General features: G+C 37.3%; 1 protein-coding gene across 1 annotated transcript in view; it reads right to left on the bottom strand.

The window, feature by feature from the left end:
* KIDINS220 (kinase D-interacting substrate, 220kDa) overlaps positions 1-14,578 on the bottom strand; it is a 79,736-nt gene that overhangs the window by 31,646 nt on the left and 33,512 nt on the right. The window contains exon 21 of the mRNA XM_009332499.1: positions 13,098-13,260. Coding sequence (XP_009330774.1) covers positions 13,098-13,260 — 163 coding nt within the window. The remainder of the gene's footprint in view (positions 1-13,097; positions 13,261-14,578) is intronic.

Below are 14,578 nucleotides of genomic sequence, written 5' to 3'. Positions count from 1 at the left end.
CGAGTCCCATGGCCTAGGTAGCTGAACCCCTGGCTGTGGCACCAGTCCTGTAACCATTGGTTGACTTGCCAGATTCGACAGAGTTGATTATGACAGAGTTGCTCTAATGAGGCCAGATTCAACCGGCCCTTTCAAACGCCTTCCATTAAAAGCTCTCACACAAAACACTCCAGAAAATTTGCAGTACTATCAACTTAACAGGAATAGTGCTGCAAATATTGTTTCAAACAAATTTGCAACAGGTTATTTGGACACTGAAAAACATTTGCTCATATACACACTTGTATAAAGGCAGGAATAAAAAGTCATCACACACTCAACAGTAAAACATAAGGGAATCAATGTTTTATCTTAATAAAGACCAAAAAAAAGAAAGCTATAGTTTGACATATCTATCTAGACAAAAATTATAAACCCCTCAGTGCATATTAAGCAGTACAGAGACTTCACTGAACAGATGCAATAGCTATTTAAAAACTCCTATTACTGTAGGTATTCAGGAAAGCTTGCTTTGCAAAACCGACTCTAACTATCCAATTCAAGTAACAGTAGATAAAGCACCTCTTCAGAGTGTTCCTGCTTTTGATCATTTCAGAAAGAAAACCTATTTTGATCCTTTAGAGACTGATATTTATTAAACTAATCTCCCACACCCAGTATCATGCACTGCCACTGAGCCCTATTAAAAAGGTCTATTTTTAATACAGCTTTCCAGAATACACCCTACACTGGCATTCTTTATAATTAAAAAAAGCGTTAATACAGTTCCAAATGCCTGGATTCATTCACAGCTTTGCAGTGCTATCTGAATTACAGAAGGTAAAAGGATTTTTCAAAAAATCAATATATTTATTATACAGATGGAAAAGCAGTGAAACAGAGTAGTACAGAAGAATCTAAGACTGCTCAAAGCTGCTCTGTAAACAAAAAAAGTGATTATATCTCACTAACTGACAAGTCCAACAAGTTCACTCAAACAAGTGAAATACAAGAATACTGTATTAATCTGGTTTTGGTATTTTCATTACTGAACGTCAGTAACAAAGCTACTTTATGGGTTTATGCAGGGATTCTTTTATTCAATACCTCCACCTGTAGGACTTCAGAAATCCAGCAAATATTTGCAGGTCCTCTAGCATTAGAAATGGCCATGGTTCATCCTAGTCTCCAGCACAAGATTCTTTTCTGGGGCTACATTATGGCATACAGTTAAATCTCATGACCAGGCAAAAGGACACTCCTCCTCCAAAAGTCCATGGCAAACATTTCACTCACAGAAGCATGAGTTCCACTTCTCAGCATAAGTCAAACACTAATCCATCCATCTGTCGCAAATGCTACCCAGAAATGGAAGGCAAAAAGCTACAACTGCTATACTACATTAATAGGTTAATAACTAAAATTCAAGTCAACCGGGACCAAGGACGTATTATTTCCTTTACACAGCATTTGGATTACCTGATCTGTTCCTTATCTTGGCCTTCTGAAGCAGCTTCTTATGACAGAGTTGATCTAATGAGGCAAATTTATTGTATGGGCATATGAGCAAGTTATTGCAAGGAATACTAGAGCATCAGCTTCCAAAGAACTTGATATTCCATGCTACTGCTCCGCGGTAGGCTTTTACAGCAATATGAGACACAAGTCTTTTCTGAATATGAAGCAAGTATTTTATCTCCTCTTTTTTCCTGATAGATTAAATCACATTTATTGTGGGGTAAAAGCCAGGATATGGGCCACTAGCAGTATGTCACTAAGAGATGCATTTCCAGCTTATCATCTTACCTCATAATGTTTTCCCATGTTCTCATGTTTTGAATAAATATTCTACTTTTGACAAAAACGTTCAGCAGACACAGAAGCCATCATCTCCAATTTTATTTGCCAACTTTATCAATTCCCCAAAAAGTACGGAAGTCTCATGAATTGACTTACACAGGTTAAAAATAAAAGTTTTCTTTCCTGAAATTGTTTATAGTATTGCTAAAACTAAGGCTTCTGTGTTCTACCCTAAACTAGTATCAATCAGTGGTGCTTGGAGGGATTTGAAATATACACAGGAGCATTTTTGAGAGATGTCATTAATGCACATTAACTATACTGTAAGCATTTAAAATTATCTGGAAAGTATTTTAGAAATATGACTTACTACTCCATATTACAAAAGTATATGTAATATGTAATTATTGTTAGGCCATTGTGAGTAATGGCCTCAAGTTGCGCCAGGGGAGGTTTAGATTGGACATGAGGAAAAATTTCTTTACTGAAAGAGTGGTTAAACATTGGAAGAGGCTGCCCAGGAAGTGGTTGAGTCACCATCCCTGAAGTATTTAAAAGACGTCTAGATGAGGCGCTTAGGGACATGGTTTAGTGGGCATGGTGGTGTTGGGTTGACGGTTGGACTCGATGATCTTAGAGGTCTCTTCCAACCTTAATGATTCTATGATTCTGTTCTATGATTCTATGATTCTAAGTAACTAAAAAAAAGCTAAAAATACTCCTCTGTCTTGTTCTGATTAGCTTTTGCTCCAATCCTTTTTCTCTCTCTATTACCTTTTCATCTGAACTTCCTTCTTATTTGTCATGTCCTCTGGTACTCTCTTTACTTCTCTTTTATGCCTTGCCTGCTGTAGGTCTATTGAGTAGACAGTTTGGGCAACAACCACCTACTACTCAACTGGTATGTTGCCTTTTAACATTGAGACCACATTATTAGCACAGTAAAAAAAATAACTACTTTACGTGCCCTGCGTTTTAAGTAGGAGGTGATAAAAAAAACCTGAAAAACAAAAAGCAGGTTAAATATTTAGAAGTAATGCCTCACTGTGAGATCTACAAGAATATTAAATTGTCTGCTTAAAGGAGGTGATTTATTTAAACCTGGCCTGGGCAAAAGATGATTGCAGAGAACATTATAACCAGAGTGATGAAAGTGGCACCTTCCATAGCTTTTTCATTTTTAATTTCTATAATCACTAAAAAGCTACACTACTTAAATTAATACATCAATAGATTTTATACAACTCACAAATCCCTCAAAAGTTAATTTCACCCTTTTTATTAAAAAGTATTTAAACAGTGTCAAAACTGGAATTAACATAATAACCTTCCAGAAGTTACATTTCAAATGATCCTGCTCAATTTTAACATTGCTAGAGATTTGCTGAAAACATGCAACATACTTTTTTAAAAGAATAATTTAATAGATACTTGTCTAAAGCACTGTAATGAAAAAGTAGACAGATAATGCTTATCTTCAGTTTTTATTTTACTTCTTTTCTTCTTACTTATGTATATTAACAAAAATCCCTCAAATGATTTAGACAAAAGCTTTTAGCTCAACACATAATTGCAACAAAATTACAATAATTGTACCAATTAAAATAATCCTGAATGAACAGTTTGTCATCTTAATGTTCCAATGGTTTATAGAAGTATCTACTTAATTAGCTGAAATTGCTTTCCAATGTTAGTATCAAATGTCATTTGTTAAAAGTTGAACGATTTTGAAAATAATTTAACAAAGCAATTTCACAAAACACCAAGAACCAACATTTTCTTTTCAGCTGAATAAAGCAAGCAGATGTGTCATCAAACTGCTATAAAAATAAATGAGCCTTTATATGGGGAAAAATAAATTTTACTACTAGTGCTACAGAATACTATTTTCTGGTTTTTTATGAAATCAAATTCTTTAATAAAATAATTTCATATCATTTATATCTTGGTGGTATTTTTAGTATGCTGTAAATACACTGTTAAATTGAAGTAGTAAACAATGAAGTAGGAATATCCAACTGTATGTGAAACAGAAAAATGTTTTAACTTAAAGTGATTTCCTAATTTGAGTCACATGGGCATATCACACAAAGATCTGAACTTATCAGTAAAACACAGCACCAATGAAACCACGCTATAGAACTCCAAACCTACAGTAATCAACTGCTGTTCCACTTATAACTAAACTAGTTTTTACCAGTTTAATCTGAAGAAAAAAAGGAAAAAAAGAGAAACAGAGGATGAGTTGCCTAGTAACATGAAATTAAGTATTTCTCTGGTTACCATTACTAGAGAGAACTATTTCTGTGGTTGCTTCCAAAAAGGGGTAACATCAGTAAAAAGACTGGGAAAAAAGCAAGCAAAATCATGTACCAGTGCTGAAACCGGAAAGACAACATCTAGAACTGAAGAAATGAAGGAACACTGACACTTTCCATTATTGATAAATCAGACAGAGCAGATGCCTGCCACAAATTATTCCTTAGAATGGTGTAAGAGTTGTAAAAGCATTTTGAAAAGTAATAAATAAGATATGGCTGGCTTAGATCCTTTAGTCCCACACACACAAAGAATCCTGAATAAAACAAAGCTATTATGTTATTCTTCTAAATTTGTTGTGTTCTGCTTTGGCACATCGTTTTGCCATCCAATTTGACATCCATCATAGGTAGGCACGCATACATACGTGCACAAATACTTAACTGCAGAGGTTAAATTACACCTAAGTGATGGATGAATTATATGTTGCTAAATTTTAAATAATGGGTACTTACAACTCTGAGGAAAGCACAATCATTTTCTCATCCTGGAAGACATATATCTTTTTTTCAAAATCAAAGATTTAAGATTCTTGACTTCCATAGTTTCCTTCAGCTTTCCAAAAAGCATGTTTAAAAGGAGATTAAGTAAGGGTGGAGATCCTAATCTGAACAGATGGCTCATGAGAGTTCCTTCTATCCTGAGCCAAGCTCTCATGTTCTAATATTTTGAATGAATATTTAAGAATAGTCATGTCACAGAAATTCAGGGACCAGCAACTATTTGCTGATATCCTCACAAAGAATTGATAAGCCCTGTCTTAATACCGCAGTTTGAGCAAAGCCTGGGCAAAGAATGACAGGTAGGACTGTCCCTCATGACATCAGGCACGACAAGCAGAGTAACATCAAAACCAGCCAGTAGGAAGCACTTGAAGAGAAGGTTGTGTGAATACCTGAATTCTGTATCATTAAACAAATTGTAAATTCCATTCTGGGGACAAGCACTCTCCTCTCGCCAGTGAGTATCTTTAAGCACTGAGACAGTGAGTCATGGTCTCTCTTAGGACTATCTCCCTAGATACACCAGCCTTACGTTTCTCAAGGTTTCACCATGTAATTCTAATGGCTAGAATTATATTCAGAAAGATATGGAATCTAGATCCTAACCCCATGAGAGAGAGGACAATACTTACCATGGATCTACCACATTCCTGGGTGAGTGTTCTACCCCGATGGTATCCAGACATGACCATGAGGAAATTCTCATGAATTATTATCAACTTTATACTGTCTTTTTTTTCCAAGAGGCCCTCCATAACAGCTAAGTCATTAAATTGTTCTGGTAGCCTGCAGTGTGTTCCCTGCCATTTTCATTTCAAAGGCCAACTGGAACTTTACTGCAGTGCCCATGACTGCCTGGACAACTCATCATGCTCACCAGGACCAGAAGGTTCCTGCAAATTGTCATACAGCCTGCCCCAGCACTTAGTATAACTAATTTAAACACATCTGTTTTCAAATTAAAGTAGCCTTTGCTGCTATGTTTTGTGCTAAACCTAATCTTTTCCTCCTGCTGCAAACATGTTCAAACCACATTTATTTGTCCAGGCTTTTTAAGGGCTTCAGCTACTGACTCTCAAGGATCCTGAATAGGCTCTAGATGCAAGGTAAGCACCACAAGACTCAACTTAGGCCTCGCATTAGCAATTCTGGGCATTCACACTAGCAGAACTGTAGAAGTTGCAGGAACTTCAGGGGTAAAAATTCAGACATCCATAGTTTTTCAAGTGTTTACAAGTTTAGTCAAGTAATTTTCTGAATTGCATTCTTGAACTCAAGGGGCAGATACATGCCTGAAGTTTCACTTTCAACTGTATAAACCTTAACACATGGAACAGACTTTATCAGCAAAGACAGTCCAGTTACTAACAGCTTAAAGAAGTGACAGGATGGTAAATCTGCCATATCTACAAGAGAACTGCTTAGCTCATAGATGCAGAAACTCTCCCTAAGACCTTCAGATTTCAGAAGGACAAAGGCCTATAGGCAAGAGGGTTACAAAATTACTTTAGTGACTTCTAGGAACATCTTCCAACAGACAAAGTACTGCAGACTTTGGTTTCTGCCGTGATAAGAAGGATATAAACAGATGAAATGTGTTCAGCAGATTATCTCATTTCATGAGTAAACTTAATGAGGAAAGGGACTGAGAAGACATTCCCTCCCATACAATCAGCTTTAATAGCATGATTTTTAATCAACAAGGTAGCAATATCAAATCACTGCCATCTACAGCCTTAAACAGTAGAAAATATCAAGAAACAAACTAAGATGACTAAAACTCAGAGCCTCAAACTGAAATGAAAAACTAAGGCCTTGAAGGAAAAGAAATAAATGAATCAAATGTCTTAGACTGAGGAAGACTTGAGAATCCAAAAGAGAGAGGAGAAAGTATTCAAGAAAAACTGGGACTCCTCACTGCATGGGCAATTGGACAGTGATGACATTCACAGCAAAATCTGAAGTGAGACCAGGGCTCTCCTCATCCTCTTTAATATCTTTTCTACTTTGGTACAACCTTTTTGAAATGTGATGACTAGAATCTCATAGTGTTTACAATTTAGATACATCACAGATTTGTATAATACAAGACCCTCCTTCTTTCCATTGCTTTGCCAGTAACTCCTAAAGACACTGTTTCATTGACTGTTGCTGAGCACTGAACATTTTTTTTTCAGAGAAATCAGCAATGATTTGTCAATTTCCTTCCTCAGTGCAGATTTACAGCCCATTACTATGTTAGCAGGATTAGAGATGAGATTATTTTCCCCAGTATGTTATGATACCCATATCCACAATGACTTTGATCTGCAATTTACTCATAGCTACTTCCACAACCCTCTGTGAAACAGCTGTGCTGGTTATATCCCCACATTGCATCTTCTCTGCCAGACCATTTACAGGTATGTCAAAGAGCGCAAGTATTATCTTTGGAAACTTTATCTGCAAGTTTCTCACGAGTCTCTTATTCGTATCTTCCACTTCCTCCTTTTGTTTTCCCGAGGCAATCTTGCCTGTTATTAACTTAAATTTCAATAGATTTAAATGTTCCTAGATCAAGATCTTGCTTAAAATTTCTTAAATTTCAAAATATTACATTGCCTTCTTCACATGTTCACTGACTCTGTTGAGAATTCAGTTTCTTGAAACATTATCTTCTCTCTACAAAAGCCACAGTGACTTTTCCCAGTACATCATTTATTTAGATCTGGCACTGACATCCATTCTGGTGTCATAGATGTTCCGTTTAGTCTTCACACGAGAGCACATTCCCATAGCTGGCTAATTTACAAGTCTGAGAATTATCAGTCACAAACATTCAACAGAAACTTGCTTTAATCTGACAACTTAATTCTCTTACAACTTCATTTACAGAAAGCCCACTATTTTATTCTATCTCAGGGCTCTAAAAATTTGCTTTTTGCAACTTCTGCAAACCATTTTGGCATTACACAAAACTGACATTAGGAAGACTCTTTACAGCAACACAGAGGAGAATGCAGCACAACATAAACGTAGAGGAATATTAACTGTATGTCACTATTATAAATAAAATGGTAAAAATAATTAAAGTAGACCAGGATGGAGAGGTGGGTAATGAAAATAGTGGTCTTGACCACAGAACAACCTAAACACAAAAGGGGAAGGAGAACACAATAGACAAGAAATCAGAATCAGGAGCTTAACCTGGCAAGGAGAGAGACTACATGAAAATCCTGATGATGAGAGATGACTTGAAAAGGCAACACATAAACCCAAAGGAGTAAATATTGGTACTAATAAGTATACCAACTGGAAAGCTAAACAAGCAAAGATCCAGACCAGCAAAGAGAAAGGCTGGAAGTGAGAGGATAGAAGTGAGATGATACAGCAAGTCAGTTCAAGGAAGTAAAAAGGGTAAAGACATTTTTCTCCAGAATCTGGGACTGAAACCCAACAATGCAGACTCAGCATTTTTTTTATTTTCAAAATTTGACACAATTACAAAGCATGGGCTTGTTCCCCTCTACGAAAGAATTACAACATTGCATCTCTACCTGTTACTAAGAGAGAAGTCTAAGTGACTCCAATCCATGAAGACTGTTCACAGAGGTGTGCCTGTGCCACAAATTGAAGCCTAATTTTGTTTTTTGGTTTTTTTAAGACCCTGGGAAAATGTTGCCAATAAAACATTCAATAGGTTTTCCCATCTCTGCATAGCATAATACGGTAAAGATACACTACTGACAGAACTGGTTTCATACTCAACAATATAATCTTCCATAGTCATCATGGTATCTATAGAAAAGCACTTGCAAATTTACTTTCCCCAACAATCCTTCACAATAAGAATATATTAGTTAGCTTTTTTTGTTGTTTTTAATAACAAATTGAAGCACAGAGATGTAGGTACGTTTATTTAGCAACCAAATTGAGATAGCCAGTTTTTTCAGAGTACTCCACCTACTGAAAGCAGAGCTCCCTCTAGCTTCAGATATAGCTCTGAACACTGAGCACTTACTAATATCAGCCTAAAGAACCATAAGCTGTATACCACCTCCCAACAGAGGCACAAATACTATCCAAGTGAAAGGTATGATAGAGGTGACTAGTCCAGCATCACACAAACTCTGATGAATAGTTCTAGAGCAGCTTTCAGTTGTCTTAGTTTAGTTTTCCTATTGCACTCTTTTCAACTACAACAGATAGCACTGAGATGTGACAGAAAATGACCCTCCCCTTTACTACACAGCCTGTCTATACGGTTTGCAAAATTAAATTCTGGACGTTACAAGACAGGAATCTTATGGGGGCAAAATAGCATATGATCATATAAACCATCTATCATAATGCATACATAGAGGGGAATTAAATGCAGACTATTTTTATTCTTTGATTTCTTAATGCTTGGCTAACTTGATTCTTTTCATTTTACTATACTTTTTGTATGTTGTGAAAGTATTGCTTATTCTTTGAAATAAAAACAAAACATCTAGTGAAAAAGATCACTAACGTTAACTATGAATACAGAATATGCTGAGACAAACAAGTGAACAGAAGCTGTCAGAGCTACGCGGGACAGACAGTCATTCTGCTAGTGCCACCTGCCGGCACAGCACCATGATATACACAGGTACCACGTTTAACTGGCACTGAATCACACTTCCTACAGCATCAGCTGTATTGATAGTAAAGTCCTGGTTATAATCTGCCTCCAAAGATACAGCAGTAAAACAACATAGGTTTTATTACCACTTGTCATACCCTCGGTGCACACATGAATTATCTACTGTAACTCTTCAGCTGAAGGTACCTTTAACAGATCAATGCGCTGTGTTAACCCTCTGCCCTGCAGAGTCAGCAGCTAAGAGGAAGGCAATGGAGAGTTCTCACCACAACGGCATCCTGGTGATTCACAAGCTTTTTAACACATGGTATTTTAGAGTTGGAAAAGTAACTATAATATCAAAGCATTCTCCTTATATGGAGATCGAGTGATCGAGCGTGGAAGTCCTACACTTAACACAGAACCTACAAGATTCCTTTCATCCAAGGGAGGTGTCCAAGCAGACCCCTCTCCCCACACACTTAGAGTTCAGAAATGCAGCAAAACCGAAGAAGAATTTGCACTGTCACAATAAAAAGTAGTTTGACACAAACTATTCAGTACTAGGAAAATTATATTCTTGCTCCTGTTCTAAAGTACCAAAATATTAAAAAAAAAAATCCTTGCAGAATAAAAGGCAGGGAAGAAGTAACACAAGCGCAGTACAGGAACAGAAGCTATAAAAGTATCAAAATCTGGTATCTATTCATGAGACTCCAAATGGGAAAGCTGCTTTATAAACTAGAAAACCTTAGAAAAGAGAAACCGAAGTTTTAAAAGAGGAATTAAAGTAAAATACTCTACTTTGAACTGATACAGAAACAGATATTCAAGCCCAGTGACTTCAAACAGTTGTAGATAAAAAAGAATAACAATGACACAGAAAGGATTATTTTGGATAAAACAGAATTTTTAGAGCATTAGATAATCCCAGAGAAGAGTTCATTGACCTTTTCCTATTCAGCATACGGCAAAGATGATCACCCAAATCATCAGACAGATGAGATCTCAGCTTTGTCACTACATCAGTAGAGTTATACATTTAGTTCCTTACAGAGGTTCAACAGAAGTGGGTAAGAGAGACATCAACTCTCTTCCTGAGCATGTGGCAATGTTATTATTATGAACCTTTTTTTTTTTACGGTTAAGTAGTCAAAGAAACTCAGTCTTGTAGCTTTATCATTTTCATACCAAATAATCCTTTTGGTATTTTTTTGCTAAAGAGAGAATCCTGAACGTTGGTCCTCTTTTCCTTTTCCTTGTTTTCCTGGTATTGCAGGTAGAATACAAACAGCTTTACTTAAAAGAAGATCAACACCTTCCCTTTTCCAATATATGGTACAGGGTTCTTCACTGTTTCTTCACATTACAGATCCTAGTTTTATACACTGTAAATTTATTTATACGTTTATAACTGTCAATTATGAATTGGCACTCTAGTCAAGTGGCTACATTACTTCCAAACACAAGCCGCATAGTGTCGTGGTTTAACCTCAGTCGGCAACTAAGCACCACCCAGCCGCTCGCTCACTCCCCCCCACCCGGTGGGATGGGGGAGAGAATTGGAAAAGCACAAGTGAGAAAAACTCGTGGGTTGAGATAAAAACAGTTTAATAAGTGAAATAAAATGATGATAATAATAATATGATAATAATAATAACAACACACAAAGCAAGTGATGCACAGTACGATTGCTCACCACCCGCCGACCGATGCCCAGCCAGTCCCCGAGCAGCGGCCCCCCCGGCCAGCTTTCCCCAGTTTATGTACTGAGCATGACGTCACATGGTATGGAATGTCCCTTTGGCCAGTTTGGCTGTGCCCCCTCCCAGCTTCTTGTGCACCTCCAGCCTTCTCAGTTGGTAGAGCATGGGAAAGTAAGAAAGTCCTTGGCTAGTGTAAGCATTACCTAGCAACAACTAAAACATGGGTGCGTTATCAACATTGTTCTCATCCTAAATCCAAAGCACAGCACTGTACCAGCTACTAGGAAGGAAATTAACTCTATCCCTGCCGAAACCAGGACACATAGCAAGAGGCAAAACAGCATAGCAGGCGTCATGAATCTCCTCCACACCTGGACCAATAAACCCTGACACACTCCAGTTGGCACTGAGTATCAACAGTTCAAGTATCTGTACTAACAACAAATAATCCAGAACCCAAATAAGTCATTCACATTCAATTGTGACTGTCCTTTCCTTCTCCTCACGTTTGTTTACTACAGAACTACAGTTCAAACTGGAATTACTAGTACCCATTTATGAGAACAATTCAGGTCTCTAATACCTCCTTTGGTTTATCAGCAAACATAAACACTGTTATGGCTTAAAGATAGCTTTGAACTTTGATCACTCCAAAGAGATTTATTACTGTCGATGCTAATAATCAATAACAAAGACTGTAATGAGTTTGTTGGATAAATACTGAAAATATGAAATTATAAACATGCCATATGGCAAATCTAAATAAAGGTAACTTAGAAATATCTACAATAAGTACTGGAAAGCATGACAGGAGGGAGAATCCCTGATGATTCTGAATTATTTTACTTACCTGATCACACAAACATTTGTGACACTAGCCATGTGAACCCACAATGGAGAGTTGGGTTCCTATTACTTTATCTATGATTTCACAGGTATCTTACACTCACAGAGGAAATCCAAAACCCAGAAACTGGATCCATTCTCTAGAGGAAAGTGTTTTCCAATCATGCACTTATTTACCTCTGAAGTTTGATATTTCAGCAACAAGTCCCCAACTTGAAGTCACTCCAGTCTACTACTTGCCCTCTTTGTCTATCTTCAACCCTCAGCCTCGTCATGCCCAGTCCACCCTTGTCCCTCTACCTTCCGGGTTCTCTGTGTTCAGATCTTAACCCCACTTCGACTTTCCTTTCCTAATACAACCCACTCCAGTCATCTTTCCCAACCAATCCTAATTCCATTCTCAACACTTCAACCATTTGCAGCCCATCCCAGACCCTCATCCAGTTCATCTTCTCCCATTCCTTGACTCTTAGTGCAGGGCACTTTCCCAAAATTTTCTGTCCAAGTTCATTCTCCTGTCCATTCTTTCCCTGGACCCTGAAAAGTCTCTAGAGTTTCTGGCAACTTCTTCAATCAATCCCAGTCTTCCCTCTTTACCTCAGCTGTTCTTTTCACCTGATCTCAGTTATTTCTTACACAAGGCAAACCCTTCTCTCCTCTCACTGACTTTCGTTCTCAGGTTCTGCTTTTTTCCTATAAGCCCAACTCCCAGTCACATTCTTTCTCTTCCACTCCTCCCACTGTCATCACGTCACTTGTCACAATCCACAAGTCCTTTCTTACAAGCAGCCATGTCCTGGAGCAGTCATGTTCACTGGCAACACAGGGACCATTTCCTCTCAGTTGCAATACCTAGACAGCTCAGTTGGACAGCAACTTGTACCAGCAATGGAGAAAGTCATGCTTCACTTTCGTATTCCTTAACTGCAGCATACGGCACTGCCATAGCCTCAAGCACACTTGCTAAGCACCAAATCTTCAGAGATCTTTACCAGTAAAGGCAGTTTTTGCAGAGCTTAGTTCAGATTTCTAACTAGGGAAAAAAACCAACAACTTCTAGCTTGGCCAAGGTAGAGACGAAAATTGTATCAAGAGACAGAAGCACGGCTAGCTGTCTGTGAAAGAATTCCAGTGTAATTCTCCTTGTTTCTAATACAAAGCACACATTCGTACGTGGTGCATTAAATAGCAATGAAAATCATTTAAAAGTTTCCAAAAGTTAACAGAAGAGAGTGAGATTGTGGGAATTTTAGATTACAACTTGGTAGCTGTTTGAAAGCCATGTTATTCTAATAATCATTAATAATGATCACTATTTTAATCATTGAAAGTGCATACCATTACCAGAGTAACACCTACCTCTCATAGATGGTTTTTAAAGTCAGCTGATCTGGAACACCTTCAGTCTCTTCAAGATGCAGTATGAGCCACGATGTTCTATACGGCCACTGCTCCGTGAGATTGATCCAACTAGCCAGTCTATCCCAATTGAATGTGATCTGATTAGCTCTCAATAAACGACCTAATATAACAGGGAAGGAGGGAAGAAACACAGGGGATTTTTTTCCCTTTTGAAAGATACCTTTTTTTTTTCCCCTCAAAGTAACAGCTATGTAAGTTCGTTAACCTGATCTGTGAACTTTCTGGTATTATATTTTTAGCTCAGTAAGTCCAAAATTGTCTCAAGTCACATCTAAAAATATCACTTGACAACCTAATAAAAATTCCTGCAAATACTGGTCAGAACATGAGACTCTCCAAAACTGTCAACTTCAGCTCTAATTACTATCATCCTGTTACAGGTGAATCTTAAGTTACTTTAATAAAATTTGACACAGCATTGATTTCTCAATCTAAACATAAAAATCATGCTAATACTGTGAAAGATCATCTGTGCATTCTGTGCATTGGCATGTGAAATATGGTCAAAACAAGTTAAGCATACAACTGCCATCTTCGACAGCCAATAAAGTAAAATTCAAAGCTATAAACAAGACTGTTTTAAGTTAATAAGGCAAGGTATGAATTACAAATAAAGTTAATTTTAAAAAACAGAAAAAGTTAATGCTACGGTTTATGCATTTCAAGTTTTAGCAAGTTTTCTAGAATTGCATTATTAATATTGGTGACGACGTATAACTTACAGCCTGAAGTCTCTGCTCATGAAGCTGTTCATGAAATCATCATATATAACCACAGATTATAGCACACTAAAGGGTTCTTGCAGGGCGTTTTTTGTTTGTTTTTACAACTAGCAGTTTAAGATTTAGTTATACTTTCACATCTGCACTATAATTTGCCAAAATGACAATGCTAAGAGACTGCACATTTATTTGAAAGATTAGCTCAGAATTTTAGGTCTGTTGTCACATATGAATGATCACTAAAAAAAGGGAAAAAGCGGGGAAAAATGGGGAAAATGACATATTAACACTCTTCTATTAATTATACTAGCATTAAGTTAATGGAACAGAAAACAACCCCAACCAAAAAGGGTTATTTTACTTAATTTAGAACAGCATTTACATTTAATTCTTCATAACCGGAATGAAGGTAAACTAGGATAATCCAAACTACGCAAGCACTGGGAATGGAACTTCAGAGACAGCCAATCCTTCTCTTTTACCCAGGTTGGTTTGTCAGAGCTGAACCTCAGCTCAGAGACATACAACTGTGTCCTTGTATCATACTTCCTACTGAGATGATCACCTTGGCACTGTACCAGACCTGAACCAGTTCCACCTACTTGTGACATGCTGGAAATAAATACTCCCAAATTAAGTTGGGCGGTGGATGCAGCATTGATATTGCTGTAGCAGGTTTCTGCAAACAAATGGATC

The sequence above is a fragment of the Pygoscelis adeliae genome, unplaced genomic scaffold, assembly GCF_000699105.1.
Source record: "Pygoscelis adeliae isolate BGI_AS28 unplaced genomic scaffold, ASM69910v1 Scaffold168, whole genome shotgun sequence".
Classification (NCBI taxonomy): Eukaryota; Metazoa; Chordata; class Aves; order Sphenisciformes; family Spheniscidae; genus Pygoscelis; species Pygoscelis adeliae.
The sequence above is the reverse complement of the archived record's forward strand: the minus strand, read 5'-3'. Positions and strand labels throughout refer to the sequence as shown.